Source organism: Sinohyriopsis cumingii, unplaced genomic scaffold, assembly GCF_028554795.1.
Source record: "Sinohyriopsis cumingii isolate HCF-2022 unplaced genomic scaffold, ASM2855479v2 utg000088l, whole genome shotgun sequence".
Classification (NCBI taxonomy): domain Eukaryota; kingdom Metazoa; phylum Mollusca; class Bivalvia; order Unionida; family Unionidae; genus Sinohyriopsis; species Sinohyriopsis cumingii.
The window spans coordinates 165,049-183,750 of record NW_028315869.1 but is presented as its reverse complement, the minus strand read 5'-3'; the positions used below and the strand labels follow the sequence as shown (position 1 = coordinate 183,750).

The 18,702-nt window shown below is 35.6% G+C and overlaps 1 protein-coding gene across 2 annotated transcripts in view; it reads left to right on the top strand.

Moving 5' to 3' along the window:
• The window catches only part of LOC149774886 (limbic system-associated membrane protein-like), a 138,397-nt gene that overhangs the window by 106,565 nt on the left and 13,130 nt on the right, over nucleotides 1-18,702 (top strand). For both annotated transcript variants that reach the window (XM_089944642.1, XM_089944641.1), the window contains exon 4: nucleotides 171-329. In XM_089944642.1, coding sequence (XP_089800768.1) covers nucleotides 171-329 — 159 coding nt within the window. The remainder of the gene's footprint in view (nucleotides 1-170; nucleotides 330-18,702) is intronic.

The window sequence follows — 18,702 nt, the reverse complement described above, 5'->3', positions numbered from 1 at the left end:
TAAGTATCATCAGTGTGCCTTCCCAAATTGTTTTGTATTTGCTTCCATTTTGATACCTATGTGTTCGATGACTCCAGTCTCCTTTACAACATCTTACTTAGGTGCAAAGACCTTGCGATCCTTTTACATTTTTTATTTCTATATCGGTTTTTATATCTTCACTTTCACAGTGCCACCAAGAATAATAGAGGAATATTCTAGTGGGGATGTCAGTGTTCGAGAGAACGAGAAGGTGGCATTGACCTGCAATGCAACTGGAGTACCTCCCCCTGAAATCACATGGTACAAGATTTTAAACGACTTGTCAAATCAAAATAGGACAAGACAGCGTAAGTATTTATGCAGCAATAAAGCTCTGTTTGGATATATATATATATATATATATATATATATATATATATATATATATATATATATATATATATATATATATATAATATAAACACATGCTATATTGTAGATGGCCATCACGTGTAAGAAATTAAAATGTGCTGAGACTCGGAAGCTTCTCCTCAAAGTTGGTCTAAATTAGTGGAGGGATGTTGAGGAAGTCGTCATGTATATGTTTTTATATTTATTTGACGTACAACGTGCTATATTTGATAGCGAATCATCATCATTTACAGAAACTTAGAGGATTGTGATGCTGGACTGAGCTTAAATTTGCGGAATGGTCCAGAACAAGAAGTCGTTTAAATGGATTTCTTTTATAGTACAAGTCACACGAGTCATGTAGGTACTCAACATCGACTCTTTTAATAATGGGTGTCGTTTTTTAGAATTTGGTTCTACATACCTTTAAGTGGCAAGTATTCACTTCCTTTTGGTTCGTATACATTCATATTCCTTTGGAAGGTCATTATTTAGACTCCCCGATACCGCAAAATCGATGTTAAAGTACGTAGATAGTTTTGGACGAAATGAACCTAAAGGTGTGATCCAGTGCAATCCGAATATCGGGCGTTGTGATGTCACAATGAAAGCTACGCTTATTGATAAACAAATTCATACTACCCTCAGTTGTAACGATTCTACTCGACGCGCTCTTGTTTTGACCCAAGTTTAGTACATGGCCACCATAGCGATAGATATTTTTCGTCTGGAAGTTTCTTTGTGACAGTTAAGGTGCAGAGATTCAATAATCAGGAAGTTTCCTCGTGACAGTTAAGGTGCAGAGATTCAATAATCAGGATTGGATAGACTTTCGTTAAAGAAAATTAGTGTTAGATTTTAAAAGAACAATTTATATTTGATTTAAAATGAGTAAATGCACATATATGACCCATGTGGCTTGTACTATAATCCGCGTTTTGACTTTAGAAAGTTTTGCGTCAAATTTGGTTCAGAATGGTGTCATGCGTTAGGAAAATACTTCATTTCAAATGCTGTTTTTATTTTTCCAAAGTCTAGCAAGACCGGTCATATTTGAGAGCGATCGGCATTAGTTGTTGTTTCAAAGGTCAGGATGCTATATCTTAAATGTTGTTATGTTACTGATCGCGCAGTTCTAGAAAAGAAGTTATGTTAAAGTTTTTAAAAAAAATTTATACAGTAAAAGCTGTCGTTTTATTTTATGGCAGCGGGGTATCATTTGAACAAAGTAAAAAGCCTTGATGCCAAAATGCTACCTGCATAATTTAGATTAACTTTGAAAAGTCAGTTTTAAGAAAATTCTGATAACAGCAAATTTTGGCAGACGGACAACGTAATATGAATGATGATCGATACCATTAGATAGCTTGTCTTTACAATCGGGTGAACTAAGCACTGTGGTAGGCTGCCATATTTTGTATACCCATCTCTGAACAAAGTTGGTTCATACATACATACATACATGCATGCATACATACATATATACATACATACATACATACATACATGTATGCATGCATGCATGCATACATACATACATACATACATACATACATACATATTTAAAAAATAAGTTTCCCAATGCTTACATTTTTTGTATATATCACCAATCTGGAAGTTTTCAAAACAAAATAAGACAATAGGTAGAAAAGTAAAGCTGACCTTTTCTCGCATTCCGATTATGTTTATACTTGTGTTTTCCAGGGCAGAACACCGGTGCAGGATAGCTCTATCTTAACTTCAGTGTAACTATTTTTAACCTTCTACTGCGAGCATAGTGCACACAAATTAGCAAAAGCTTCCCGAATTCCATCCTCACTTATCATTCATTCGCAATAATTAAGATAAACATGATATGTAACACATTTACGGACTAAAACTAGAAGTTTCGAGTTTTAAAAGAAAAACGCCATTGTTGTAAATGTTTTTTGTTATATTATTGCTAACATTTTATGCTCCATCTTAAGGTAAAGGAATTTTCAGTGGATATTTTCTGTTGAAACTTTAATCAGTATTCACGAAATGCCATTTTGACTTCGACCATCATTTTTTGTTCAGAAATGAGAGAAAAGGGATCATTCATAATGCTTCAGTATCGGACAGGAACATTTCACATCAAGAATCCAAATTCTACTCTCTGGCGGAATGTTCCTATCCCACACTGATGCATAAGATGGATTATATTCACCCCACCCCCACTCACAGCTCATAATACATGTAGCTAGAAAACCTCAAAGCATCTGTCAGACCTTGTGGTCAACATTACCCAGACGATATATAGGAGACATATAACAAATCTATAGTTTTCCATTTCATATTATAGTTTATATCGGCATTTATGCAACTCTAATTCTCAGAGGACATTGCTCTCGACATCTTAATTGGATCAACAAACACGTATCATGTCAAGATCTTTTTCATATGAAGACAAGTGCATCGTTTCGACTTGTATTGTCTGAAATGATGTATTATGAAACGCATTTTTCGCCTAGTAGGATATATTATTTCTTTACATGGAACGATACTTTTCGCCAAGAGATTAAAAATCATTACAGCTGAGAGAGAGAGAGAGAGAGAGAGAGAGAGAGAGAGTTGGTTAGTTGGTTTTCAAATTTTAACCAAACTCGTGAATGGCCATCGTCTATAATAGTATGATAGATCGTTTTGTGTGCCACTGTATGATTACATGACAGGACTAAGGGTTTGTATTTACCACTCAAATATTATCCGCAATGAAGGCGCACACTAAATTCACAGAACAGTACATTTTATAAATATTTTTTTTAAAAAATTGCTTGCATTTTTCAAATAGGTTTTCTTCTTTTAAGTCCAGAAAAGGCGTCAACAGAACTTCACGTAAGAATAGGAACAACGGATTTTCCTCTATTCATATGTAAGGACAAAGAGGTGACTCTGGTTAGAAGAAATTAAAAAAAACAGTTCACAGCATAGATGTCAATAGTCTTTGGAATTTATGCATACATATATATAAATTGCAGTGAATTGCAGTATCAGTATTACATCTATTTTGTGATTTTGCTGCTCCATTTCGCCATGGACATTACTTGTAATAATAATGATGAAATGGTAGGAAATGCTTGTTCTTCAGATGGTGATTAAGATTTTTTCTTTTTGAAATTTTTTAAAATGTGCCTTTTTCCCCTGTTACCGATTCATATTATTTACATTTCTTATGTCTTATTTTCACGCAGCAGACATGTCTGCATATACCCGGTAATTATTTATGTGGATAATTTGGGATTTGATTTTTTTCTTCTAAACACACGCATCTCCGGAAGGCACTGTTCAACTTTAAGTTTTCACACGCGTTAGTGTGTGTGTGTGTGTGTACGTGTCAATTACCGCCGTCGATAGTCTAGTCTGCAGCGAGATCATTCTTTCTTTTTGTCTTTTCCCAAAACGTCACAGTGTAGCTATATAAATAATGTTCGAAAATATATCGAATAAAATTGAAGACCATATACACCAGTTTCAAATTTTGTACAATTTAATTTATAGCATTTAAAGCTTCGTTTTCCCATAAGATATTGTTTTTCGGGAGTGGGGGCTTTTTTGCTAAAGATTAAGACCTCACAGTCGATAGTAATTTAAATTTCACATAATGTATTACTTAGCAATTTACCAGTTTGGGAATACACCAGATCTCATTGAATGAAATAAAATACGTGTTTCTCTGCTCGCAGAAGGGCCAGGAATATCTCGGATGCGTTCCACTTGTCGCCATATCTCTATAAGTAAAGCTGCTACGATAACGGGTATAAATATACATTTTTTCCATAGATAGTATATGTTCTGAAAAATATTCGCTAAACGGAATTGTGTTGTGTAATTGGAACACGCTTGAGGTTTTTTTTTCTGTGTAAGGAACGGAATGAATTAGACTGATCCTGAGCTCTACTCGTTAACAAAGCAACATTTTATAATTTGTTCAAAACCAGTCAAAGTATGGAATACGCAGAAAATTATTATGTTAGGTAAAAAATGGGTAAGAACTGGAAAACAAGAAAACTGCAACAAGAAAATACCTAAAAGAGTGTGTACTCTTTCATATCCATATAAATAAAACTTTAGTTTAAATTTTTAATAACAGTTGAGAATTAGTTTAAATTTGGCGGGGCCTGTATCTAACAGTCTATACAAGCTAGACGCTTACTTAGGTTTACGTCTGCAGCAAAGTTGAAAGTTACACTGAAATGTATGTAATAAGAGAACATTGACTTCTCAAACTCATAATTTTCGTCTCAACTTGTTATGACTGGGATACAGTGAAGAAAATCAACGGTAGAGTTGTTACAGTGCATACTGTATACTCTAATATTATCTCATAGACATAGATAATTCAAAACATAAATGGCTTTAAAACCTTGATGAGAAAAACTGCAGGATAAATGACGTTCAATAGAATTTGTAAATTTTCTTCACTTAATGGCAGAAGCAGCAGGGAGGGCGAACAGACCATTTTGTAGGAACGTCCAAATATTGAAAATAAGCCTTCCTACGAACAATCGAAATATAAAAAACGTCGACAGATTTAAAAAAAGCGTTGATACTTTACCGAGAAAATCTCTACGGAAATTCCAATTAATATTACTCCATTGTCGTTGGTGATTTTTTCTAGTTTATTATGCACGCGCTTTACGCAATTACGTCTTCGCGAGGTCCCGCCCTCCCTGCTGCTATATTAATTTATCCAAATATTTTATCAAGTCCAATACGATATCTTGTTCTAGGATCGTGCAAATTTATTGTTATAAATCCATGCGGAGTAGCTTGCGCTTGTGAAAAGAAGTTTTTAAATTTAATTATATCCATGTCACCGCTACACCAAGTTTGATGAATATTCGCAACGTATGTGTATCAACTCCATTAAACACAACTAAAATATTACAGTTATCTCTGATCACTTTTGGTATTTTGTGTGTATCGTTGAGTAACATAAATAACATCGGTGTTTTATGTCTACCTCGAGAAAAAATCCTGGCTTTATTTGATTGTTTGTCCAGCATTACATCATCATATACAACTAAATTATTAATAAATCCGTCTATGGAATCTGCTGATGGTGCTTCATCAATATCGGTTATAAACTCGATAACATCGTTATATTTATCTATTTGCGCGTTTTCATTAAAATCCTTAAGCACATTATAACATCGTTGATCATCAACTGACGGGGCTACCAAATACAATTTATCCCACTTGAACCATCTCATTATAAGATTGAGTAACAACTGTGTCTTTCCACTTCCAGATGGTCCTATTATTATCATTCTGATGGAATTCGGTAACGCAGGATGGTGCTTGACAGGTTCTCGTTTTCTTGTCGCTGAGAAATCAATTATATCCATGCTGTATAAAATATCCATGGATTTATATTGTGTGAAGTGCAGGACGCGTACCCCGACGGATACACTAACAACTATTACCACAAAAAATAATAGATCAGCGGTTACGGGTAAGTGTACGCGGTGTGGTACAAAGAAGTTTAAATTTATTCCTGGTGATAATTCAGGGGCAAAGTCAACGATAAAAAAAAAGCAACGAGGAGGTGATATTGCAGCAAAATTAACACAATTACCGGGAACTCCGTGGGCTAAATACCCAGGAGAAAAACATCTACCAGGATATAATTATTGCGGTCCTAGTACTCGACTCGATATCAGGCTTGATAATCAAGATCAACCAAAACCAGGCGAGGAACCAATAAATGCTATTGATAAAGCATGTCATGCTCATGATGTTGCGTATAAAAGTAATGATCTACAACGTAGGCATATTGCAGATGTGAAATTAATTCATGCGTTAAATTCCATAAAAAATAAAAATATCAAAGAAAAATTAGCTAATTGGTTAGTAAGATCCGCGATGAAAGGTAAATTAGCACTAGGGGCTGGTAATATATAAATGGAATCGATTTATTATTCACCAATTGGATACTGGAAGGGTAAAGCAGCAATTAGTAAACTCGCTGATGCAGCAGCGGTTAAATATTCTACTGCTAAAGCGTGGTTATCCAAACAGGCAATATAGCAAATTACCTACCGCCACCTAAGCAAATTCGATTTGCACATTTCAGTGTCAGTGTTCCAAATGAAGTTCATCAAGCTGATATTCTGTTTTTACCACATGATACTGTACGTAGAAAAACGTACAAATACGCGTTAACTGTCATTGACGTTGTAAGTAGATACAAAGATGCAGAACCGCTATCAACGAAAACAGCATCTGAGGTAGCCGATGCTTTTAAACGAATTTATCAACGAGGTGGTTTACGATGGCCACAGCTGCTACAGGTTGATCCTGGCAAGGAATTTCTTGGTCCAGTATCATCGCTGATGAAACAACATAATACCAAAATACGACGAGGACATACTGCGATTCATCGTGATCAGGCAATTGTTGAACGATTTAATCGAACACTCGCTGAGCGGTTATTTGGATATCAATATGCGAAGGAATTTATTCAGGATACGAGATCTCGTGAATGGGTTGCAAGATTACCAAGTGTGATAACTGCATTAAATAATGAGATTACTCGAACAACCAATATGAAACCTATTAACGCAGTCACAAAAAAAGTATAACTACACAACGGCGTGATTTTTCAGCGCAACCAGTATTAGGTAACATCACTGTCAGGTATTTATACGAGCCCGGTGAACTTGAAGGCGGTAAAAAAAGAGCGACTGATCCTATTTGGAGTGTTACCACACATAAGATATCTAACATAACAAGATCCTCAGGTAGACCCGCAATCTACAGATTAGATTCAACTGCTCCTCAACGTGGATTTGTACGTGAACAATTACAAGTAATTCCCGAGGACACGCAATTACCACCGCGATCACTTAACTAGCTCCTCTACGTCTATTACACTCAAGACAGGTCAACATGATATTTTCGCGTGCATGACCGCGACTGTTATCTTTTCTATCTACGGTAAATTGACTTGGATTATTACTCGAATATCTCCATAACATCACACAATTACAACTTGCACAATTATTATTCTGTTGTTGTTTCAGCGCAATGACAACGTCAGTTTCTAGATCAATTTCTCAATTATTTTTTTTATCGCACTGTTTATAACCAGCTAATTTTTTTCTTATTATGTCACCGTCAACATCATCACTAGTCATTGATTCGTCCAGGACAATTCGTCTCAACTGAGATATTTTTCTGACTCTAGACACTGCGAGATAAACTAAGTTTGACCACTCGATACGATCATCTATAATCCAAAACAACTGTATCGGTAATAGTTAATCCCTGAGATGAATGTATTGTCATTGCATATCCTAGTGTCCACGGAGATTTGTTCAACGATAATGCATCTTCAACAACATCAACATCAACTGTGATACTATTATTTAATACTAAATTCTGTTTCTCGGTCTGTCCTGGTATATCAACGTCAATATTTTGCCGCCGTGTATCAGCTGGTCGATAACACAACGACACTGGCAGCGTCGGAAACTTTTCTCATTGTAACTGAAATAACTCTTGTTGAAGTGTATCACGAACTATCTTTCTACTTGCAACTACCAGATCATTTGGTCGCCACGTTTGTAGAAAGTCGTTCATGGGTGTTTCTGGAATTATTCCACGCATTACTTCACGCTGAATTTTATTCGGTTGTAGTCTGATTAATTTTTTAAACTCCTTCAACGTTGCATCAAGTGCTCTATGATCATCAGATACTTCTTCATAGTAATCAGCGAAATTTTTCACCCAATCATGTAGAGATGGTCCAACAAACGGTGGTGGTTGACCGTGATCGCCGCACATTATCACAGCAGTATTTCTTGTTAACAACCAATCTAGAAACGTTTGTAATGTTTCTAACGGCACCGTGCATATTTCACCCATATTATAATCCTTGTAATGTATTTCTCGCCCATCTTTAAAGATGTCCATGCATCACCCTTCCATCGGAAGAAGCTATGATAAGTACACGATTGTACTCCTCGCTGTTTCATTTCTCGCGCGAGTCTGTGTGTAGGTGTCAGCACAATCATATCTGAATTCTGAAATAGTTCGAGAGCTCGAGTGGTTTTACTAGAACCGTCAGGTCCGTTTAGATAAACTGTTTTGTGTCTAGTTATTGGATCGTATACCGATGGTGCAGAAGATATCTGATTATTTCTGCCTGATTTTATCAGGTAAATATCTTTAACCGCAACATCAGCGGATTCGGAATAATCGAGTATATATTCCTTTTTTATTCTCCACGAACCCCACGATGCACAAGTGCCTATGCTTAATTTTTCTAACAGTATTGAATAATTTTTACTTATATAAAACGAATCAGTAGCAACTCTGACAGCGAGTGCAGAAACTTTATCATCGATAATAGGTTTATCGAAACGTACGCGAGCATCGATGATTTTAAATGAGTATACTCAGGTGACTCACCGTCCATGTAACTTACAATTGTACCTAATTTAGTTCCATTTGACAAGAAAGCTATTTCTCGACTTATAAACGTATTTCTGTTCGTTGTGTCAGCGATTATAAAATCTAATTCAGCATCGTCCATGATCAATCTTGTACAATGTCGTCTGTGATCATATGCTCCTCCTTGGGTAAACTTGCTAATTATTTTTCTACCAAGATCTTTTGTAATTTTATTCTCGTAATCGGTTTCATCCGAATGTGGTAACCAAACTTCGGTTTGTTTCCGGTATGATATAATTGCTTCACTTACAATCAACCGTGTTAACATCGCACAATCGAGCATATACCGTAACAGTACTATTGGTGCCCACATTTTTTCTGAAAAATGTTTTCCAAACCAGGTATAACAAATCGTATGGAGCTCTTTAGACATTTCAAATGACTCGATACAAGCAAATCCAGTTAGGTCAAAATCCGGTAATGGTCCATTTATCTATAGTCGTGTCATCTCGTGCGTCGGATGACCGAATCGCTCAAAGTACACAGAACAATCTCTGTATCCAAGAAAACTTCCCGGATAACATGCAACCATATCAACTGAAATAACATCTTTATGATCGTAGTCCGCCGTGTCCGTATTCGACACAACTAGATATTATGTCATTGAGAAAATCAGACCGAGTTGGCTTCCACAAATTTTTCTTTCTAGCAAAATGAGCCGCAACTGACGGAATAGTAAAACAGTTGCTCAGTAGTTCGTCAGTGTCATCAGTATATTGCAGTGCAAGATTTTTCATTTTTTCGTGGAGAAGATCTGTTCGATAAATAACACCATTTGGTCTTACAAACTGATCAAATTTATTCTTTTCCTCTATGCATGATTCGTCGCTAAAACTCTGAAATAACCATACTGACACAGGATCGATTTTACTTATTTCGTTAATAAAATCAAACATACCTCCATCAGAATTGTCTATGGGATAATATTTAACAGTTCGATCTCGTGGAAACACTGTTACTGCGTTAGTCCACGCGTGTGCGTTATGATCAATAATTTCGATCGAAGCTGCTTTTGATTTATATTTCGATTCATACAAAATCTCTCCTGTTATCGTCGTTACGGTTATTGGAAATTTTAATCTTTTTCCTAACTCAGCGACATCTTTAATAGACCACCCGGTATCTTTAACCGTTTCTCCCCACGTGTTTATTATTTTACGTCTTTTATCCGTTAGACCGTTTCCTTCGGCCGCGTTTGTAAAATGTTCTATTACTCGTTCAGCCACACAATTTATTTTCGAAAATTTCATCGGCGCCAGTTTATCAACGTTAGGTTTTTCATTTATCACATAGATTCCATAAATAACCACGGACACAGGATATGCTCGTTCATAATACGGTTTGTCAATACCGGTCACGAGACCTGGTTTGGAATCTCTACTTAGTATGACAGTCTTTTTATCACCGTGGACAGGATCATATTTGTCACGGATAATCCAATCATCTGTTTCTGTCAACACGACGAATTTTATTCTGACAAGATATTTGCGATTATCAAGATAGTTAATGATAATTGCTGCTCGTTTGTCATTCATCGTAGCGTCGATGATATTTTTGTCGCGTATAATCTTGAACGTTGACCAGATATGAGATGCACCATCTGCGTGAAATTCTTTCTTGGCGTCGTGAATTTTATTAATCAAACTTTTGTTTTTCTTATCAACTAGATGTTTTATTGGTAAATCAGGAGATATTCTGTCGAGATTAAATTTATCTGCGCTCAGGGGCTTTATTCGGGATAATCTATCAAATTCGTTCATATTATATTTCAAACAAGTATTTAAATTAAAATATTATATTTCAAACAAGTATTTAAATTAAAATATTATGTATACAATGTCTCGATGCAAATGGCTCATGGTGGGTTCATTGACTCGTTGCAATAAATCCTGTAAAAGGGAATTTTGCGGACAACACATGCAAAACGTTCACCGTGGAAGCTTAGGACCAATACCATGTCTGCGATGTGGTGTTGGAGTACGAGGTAAAACAGAGTTGTGTGCGTGTTGTGGTGGTAAACAATATAGAGAGCTTAAAAGATATTATGATAAAAAAATGATGTCATTGACGGAGCTATAAAATCCATGGAGGATTATCTAACTAAGTTTTTAGACAAATTATGATTTAAACAAATGATATTATTATATAATGGAGCAAAATAGATTTGTCCCGCATCCTATAATAACAGACTACGAATCAAATATTGATGGTATGATTAGAAATTGCAGGTTGAAGAAATCAGTTGGTATTATTAGTAATACTGGATATCTAAAGTTACTGTTAGGAAGAAAACTTATCTTTGTCATCGTTTCACATACGAGTGTTTCTTTGGGTTGATCAAAGACGGTCTTGTGATCGATCATATCAACGGGGTGAAAATTGACAATAATTTATCTAATCTTCAAGCTGTTACACACTGGTAAATTTGACAGAACAATTGTAAGGAGGGCTGTAAAATCCACAAACATAGAAACTGGCGAAGAAAAAACGTTTCAATCGATGTATTCAGCGCCAAATTCTTTGATATTAACTCTCGTGTGGTAAAATTCGTCGCGGAAAATATAACCAAATTCGCTTTTTCCAGTAAATATGAACAGAAAATCATATTCCAATATTGTTAGTGAGATAAACTATCATCACTATGAAGTAATTACGTAGAATTATATTTATTAACTATTTTTTAATTATTTATCCTTTTAGGCAGAAATTACCATTTTTATACTACTCATTTTTCGATCATGCGAAAGGGAGATTACTTCTGTTATATATAGTTTTCTTCGTAGATTTCCGATTTTTATGGTCGTAATTAGTTAATTAATCATCTACGTCGTAATTAATGCCAAAGAAAGATATTTATGGTTTCTAACTAACAAAATAAAAAAATAAACGTATTTCCCATCTTACAATATAGCGAGCTATTTTTAAACCTGTTATGAGAAATCGAGGCAAAACACGCTATTTTTAATGCAGATATTTACAATCTGTTATAATACAGAAATATTTAAACCGATCTGCAGGTGGTAAAACGTTTGATGGTGCCGTGGTAGTATTGTAAATAGGCAGAACACGCTGTTTTAATGCAGATATTTACAATTTATTACGATAAATCTTGGCAGGACACGCTGCTCTCATTTACATATTTACGAACCGCTGTTTTAATGCAGAAATATTTACAATCTATTCAGAAACCGATCTGTAGCTATATAATAACTTATGAAACGTATGTTGTTAAAATGGTTTGATAGCTCAATTGATAACGTATCTGGCCGTGATACTCACGGTATCAGGATCGAATCTCATGACTGACAACCGTCGGTGGTTACGCATATTAGCGATTTTTATAATTAATTGGGGCACCGCCAGCCCTTCTACGCATAACAGAACCCCTCCAACCACGTCACTGGTGGTTGATACATGTTTTGTATCACCCACGGGCTGATTATTGGGGGGGGGTGTTCTGTTATGCGTAGAAAATGTCCTCATATATGTTTGTGCCGTCCTTAATTAATATTTCATTCATTGTATATATTTAATTTCATTTATTTATTGTATATGTTTGTGCCGTCCTTAATTCATTGTATACTTACTGAACTTGCTAAAACACTCGAATAGAAGTTCATAGGTCGTCATTCATTGTATATATTTCTGCTGTCATTCATTCATTGTATACTTACTGAACTTGCTAAAACACTCGAATAGAAGTTCAATCATTCACCATATATGTTTGTGCTGTCCTTGAAACATCCTCGTGAGCTCGCTAAAATACTCGATTTGGGGCTAACACGAGGATATATTTTTTTATTTAAATAAATATATGCTAAATAATGAACTACGAAAATATTAATGATGTAATTGTTGCTATTAAAAAATTGGAAAAAGATGGAATTAATATATCTAATGAACTAAATCTTGAAAAAGTAGTTTCTGATTTTGAAATTTTACAAGAACGCAGGAACCAGGGAATACACACACTATCATCTGAATACAAGATTATGAAACAGATTCAAGCGGCGATGTTTCAGTCGCTAGCTAACGTAGAAGAAGATCAAGTGAAGGAACTAGTCCCTCTCTCTGCCGCAGTAGAAAAAAATAGATTGGAGTTATCCCACGAATACGAGGCAAAAAATAATTTGTACTTGTATAAAACAATTAAGACAAATTATGTTAGCGAGTAACATTGTTGGTGAAGCAGTACAAAATAATTCTGGTGAAAATGAAAGTTTCGGTAACTGGGGTCCCTGTCAACGCTGACCACGTGGAGATCTTTGATCTTAATATTTTATTTATTCTGAAATTATATTTATTCTGAAATATTTTATTTTTCTGAAATATTTTATTTTTTCTGAAATATTATATATTTATTCTGAAATATTTTATTTTTTCTGAAATTTATGGGCTAGTTGGCACTCAGAATCATGTAAAATGATCAATTTCGTAATTTTGATGAGTTAGTTGGTACTCAGAATCATGCAAACCAATCAATTTTGTAATTTTGATGGGTTAGTTGGTGCTCAGAATCATGCAAACCAATCAATTTCATAATTTTGATGGGCTAGTTGGTACTCAGAACTATGTAAAATGATCAAATTTTCAGAAACATTTAGATCTTTGATCTTTATTTTATCAGAAATATTTTATTGTTTCTGAAATATTTTTATTTTATCTTAGATCTTTGATCTTTATTTTATTTTTTCGTAATTTTGATGGGCTAGTTGGTACTCAGAACTATGTAAAATGATCAAATTTTCAGAAAAAATAAAATATTAAGATCAAAGATTTATGATAAAATAAAAATATGTCAGAAAAGTAAAAATATTTCAGAAAAAATAAAATATTAAGATCAAAGATCTATGATAAAATAAAGTGTTTCTGATCAATGATCTATGATCAAAAATCATTACGATAAAAGCATTTAAGATCTTACATGTACATTGACAATCAAATCCTCATTACGCAGGTCAATTAATCGTCCTATGTGGTCTGTGAGTTTGAAATTTATTCGTGACAAATACTGATTATGTGTACGTAGATAAACAGGATTGGTTGGTACTTGCACGATCAAATCGCCAGGGGGAACTTGTGGTGTGAACGTGTATAAGATGTATCCTTGTTGAGCCTGATTTGATTTTCTCAGATTTATTTGATAGCTGCCATTGATTACGTCACAAGCAAGATTAACCGCGATTGTCGATGTTATATTAACGATTCCGGGGGATACATGCCTGCCGCTTCCATATGGATCATTATTATATCTAAAAACGGTTGCTGGTGGGGCTATTTTTCTCCACACAGCTAATATTTCATGAAAGTTTTTATTGATACTATCGTTGAGTGATCTTATTAATTCGCCGGTTTCAAATCCTGATAGTGTAAATTTTAATAAATCTGTTTCAGTTATTTTATAATGATCAATATATGTTTGTTTGATACTATTTTTGTCTCCTGTATCTATATAAGTACTAGCATTTATTACTTCAATAATAGTCTGATTAAAATATGTAAGATCTAATACAATTTGATTTAAATGTTGTATCGTTGCAATGACCTGATGTTTTAGATTGATATTTGGATACTCCAGGATATAGTTTTTAAATAAACGTGCTAATGTCGTTAATGTAGTTGTGTATTCGGTTTTAATTTCGTTAGCTGATGATTTAAAAATTATTTCATAAACAATATTAGTTGAAGTTTTTATATCAAGATCAATGATAGGAAACGGTACCATAGGATATGTTTTACCATCTTTTTCAGTGTAAATATCCCTACCAATCCATGGATACGAATTTCGGTATTCTGGAGTTGCTATAAACTTGGCATCGTCAGTGAGAAATTCATTTAATTTTGGTTCTGGTGGTCCTTCATGCACTGGAGCAATATCAGGCCAACTTAGTAAGAATCTTATCCTGGACTGATAAATATCAACGACGTAATCAGGCGAGTTTATTTCAACCGCAGAATATAGCGTCGGCTCATGAACATTGATCGATATTTTTGATTCTTTTCTGTTATTGATTTTATTCTACGTTGAAATTCCTCACTGATCTCTTCAATCTCATAACTACCAGTTGGTATTCCAACAACGTTCCAGTCAGGTGTTCCATCTGGTTTGTTTTTATTAGCAAATACAAGTGAATTATTTGCTGGTGTACCATCAAATGATTTCGATTTGATGTTTGGCCAGCTGTAATGTACTTGTAATTGTGCTAACGCGATTTCATTCGCGCGAATCGCAGTTGGAAAATTAACACTAAATTCGGGATTAGTCGAGCTTACCGAGATCATCGTGGTCTTGTGCGGGGTTGTGTTTGTCACGATCTGCTGGAGTAATTCCGTCATTATTAATACTCGTACCTTTAATACCAGCGCAGTTGTATATTTTAATCATCTCTGAAAACTCAAAATCAGATATAATTCCACCACTGAGACTTGCTGATAACAACGAAGATAACTTCGAGTATGCGACCGTCGCTGTGTGTAATTGTATCATGTAATCGGATAATTTTTCATTCATGCAGGTGCATATTTTTTTTTGTAATGATATTAAGCATACCTGCAATAGTTGTTGCTGCTGAAATACAAACAGTTACGGCTACTGGTGCCATCATTGTCACCGCTGATAATATCACACCGGTTTCAGCATCAACAGCGGATACTGAATAAACGATCACGTCAAAGATAACTAGTCGTAGTCGATATTTCTTTACTTTTATCGTATATTGTTCGACTCGATCTTTTAACGATGCCTGCCATTCACACGTTTGGTTATACCTAAATTTCTGAACGTCGATTGAGGCACTCATTATATTTTATGCAGTAACCAATTGAGGTGTTTCAGCTACAAATTCCAAACACCACCAGTAAGATGTTGCGGTTAATTTCTTATCAGCTGCTTCCAGAATAAATGTTTCTTCGTTTCCGCTATTTAATGCAACAGATACAACTCCAGAAAACTTATCAGTTGAATGACGCCATGTTGCGAATCCAGATGATACTGTGTATGCTATGTTGGTAACATGCCCGGGAGTAACACCGCTGGGAATTTTAATCAAACTGGTTTTATTAACGATCTCAGGAATCCCCGCTACGATGTTTTGCTGTGTTTGTCTGATCGTGTCGATGTTCGTCTTGATATCAACGAGTTTTACGTCAACGGTATGCGGAGTACCGAAGAATTTATCTATGGATTCATCGGTTTTTTTTATGGTTTCTTCGAAATCTTGTGAACGCGTGTACGTGAACGTCATACTCGGCCCGCAACGTGGATAATTTACCATCTGCGGTGTTGTAGTTGACGTCAACGTACTTTTTTGTTGCTGCGTCTTCGTCGGATGTTGGATCCGCTAAAACTACTATCTTATTCCCGTTCATGTTGAGTTCTCCCATCATTGTGTCACCGGTATTTTTCACGCGATTAGCGACACTTGCTGTAATTTGATCTCTGATGGTTGTAAACGATATACTCGAATCCCTGATTTTTCTGCTGTCAGTAAAAACAGGGATATTATCCGTGACCGCACCTAGTACTCGTCGAATTATATCATTCCATTTGATATTGCTGGTTTTTAGTTTACCATGTCGATCCTGAAAAATAACAACCTCATCTGGGTCAACTCCAGCCAGGTTCATAATAGCAGCGAGTTCATCTTTAGTCGCGTACTTCGAGAGATCAACGTCGCCGGGTTTTTTCTTAACGCGGGAAGATCTTCTTCCGTAAATATCAACCATTATATAAGATCTAAGATCTGTTTAAAACGCTTTACGCGCAACGAAGCGGTTGCTTGTATAATCATGCACGACTTTATTTGGTGGTTTGGATGATTTTGATATAGCGTTAAGTACATTAATTACCTCACGGCCGGATATTAGTGGATCTGTCATTGTTTGTGTGGGTAGCGTTGAATACCAAACTTGCGCGTGAAGTGGCTCGACATACTTGATAAATTCAATGGGTGGAGCTAACCCGTATGAATCAAAATAAACGATTCCACGTGGATCAACCGGTTATGATACCCAATGAGTACCAGGTCCTGAATTCGATTCAAGATTAATAATACCTGTTTCGAGTTTGTTCGGTTGTTTCGGTAATTGATCTCGCATAAAAACACCTCTGAGGTTTTTTATTTTTAATCGTTTAGCAGCATCAGGTAAATCAAAATTTGATGCTGGAACGTCTAACGTATTCCTGGAAGCCTCAGACGTCTTCCCCAACGAGATCCTGGCAATCTTACGCCGCGCCCTTTTTTTGTGTCCCTTTCCTGTTGCTTTCTTTAGAGCCATTCCAGCAGCTGTTCCAACAGCACCTAACGCGGCTGCTTTTGCTACGGCTGGAGCGGCAGCAGCTATTAACGCTGGAATAGCCGCGAGAAGTGGAAAAGTACCACCTGTTTTAACCATGTCCTTGATGGCGCTCGGAGAAAGATGAAATTGAACCCCGGTTTTTGATTCTAGGGCTTTATTAAGATGTTTAATCTGGTCATTTGTCAACGATAATTTGTTTGGACCGCCACTAGAAATCTGATCTCGCTTTAGTGATATTTTTGTTCCGCATTTGCTGGCGTTTTTTTATTGTAATTTTTTTACCTGACCGGGAGTCAGAACAACATTAACATGACTGTATGACATTTTATGATAAATACTTACCACGTTCCAAATAATGATTAAAGATTTTCCACTGGTGCATCAACGACTCTCATTCGACCACTACCACCTTCAAGTAACATTGCTTTATCGCTGAGTATAACCGCGATTGCTCTATAATCAACACCACCTGTATTTAACATTGCTTTAAGATGTATATCAATGACAGATTGTTTTGATAGATCAAGATGCTCCAGTGAAAAATAATAAATCGGATACAAAGTTCTGAAATCATGCTGTGATATTTGCAACCCAGTATCTACATTTTGATCACATCCCATGAATGACATCAAACGATGATATACACGTCCTATATGATTTTGTTCATAATTTAGTTGTATATTCTCTGTTGGTTCTTGTTGTCCCTTTATCCGTAAGGAAATATTTGTGATACCTAGTTTATCAAATATCATATGAGTACGTTCTTGATTACCTATACGATCATAGTTCTGAAACGCAATAAAAATATGCCTTGGTGCAGAAACACCTTGTTGTGATGCTATATGCCATGTAAACTGATCGTTAATACCAGTTTGTATACTATCTGTGCTTGTTGTTAACCATGACAACAAGCATTTACCACCTGTGTCCATGAAAGAAATTAATCGCTGTTCTTCTGCGATCGTTGGAGTCATTACCGGCATCCACAGTGAAAGTTTCGATAATACTACTTTACCAGCATCACCAGCGGGTCTCCACAGAGCATCGTTATCATCACCCTTTCTTACAAGAACAACCGTGTGTCTAGCTCCAAAAATAACCTTTTCAACATTCCTACAAAATCCAAAAATATGCGATAGTGGAATTGTACATGAAAAACTTCTATCGGCTCCTAGCAACATATTTTTACGTGTTGAAAATCCCAGGTTGAAATCTGGATTAGCACCATGAACTACTGGCATCACATCAGCATAAGCGTTTCCGGCAAAATTTCTTGGTCGTCTTATATTATACGGATCGCTTTCAGGGTGACTAGAACTATCTTTTACAAACATCATTGTGGGACCTGCTGATCTTATATAATCATCATACTATCTCGCTAATCCTATTATTGTTGTAGCAACGTCGACATTATTCTCAATCGATTCAATATTTTTTCCATCAATCATGTATGTGGCGTTACTAAACAATGCCATGATCCCGTTGTTGACAAAACCAACTTTTACTGCATCTGCGTAATTAGCATCGTTTGTTCTTACAATTGTACCTTCTACC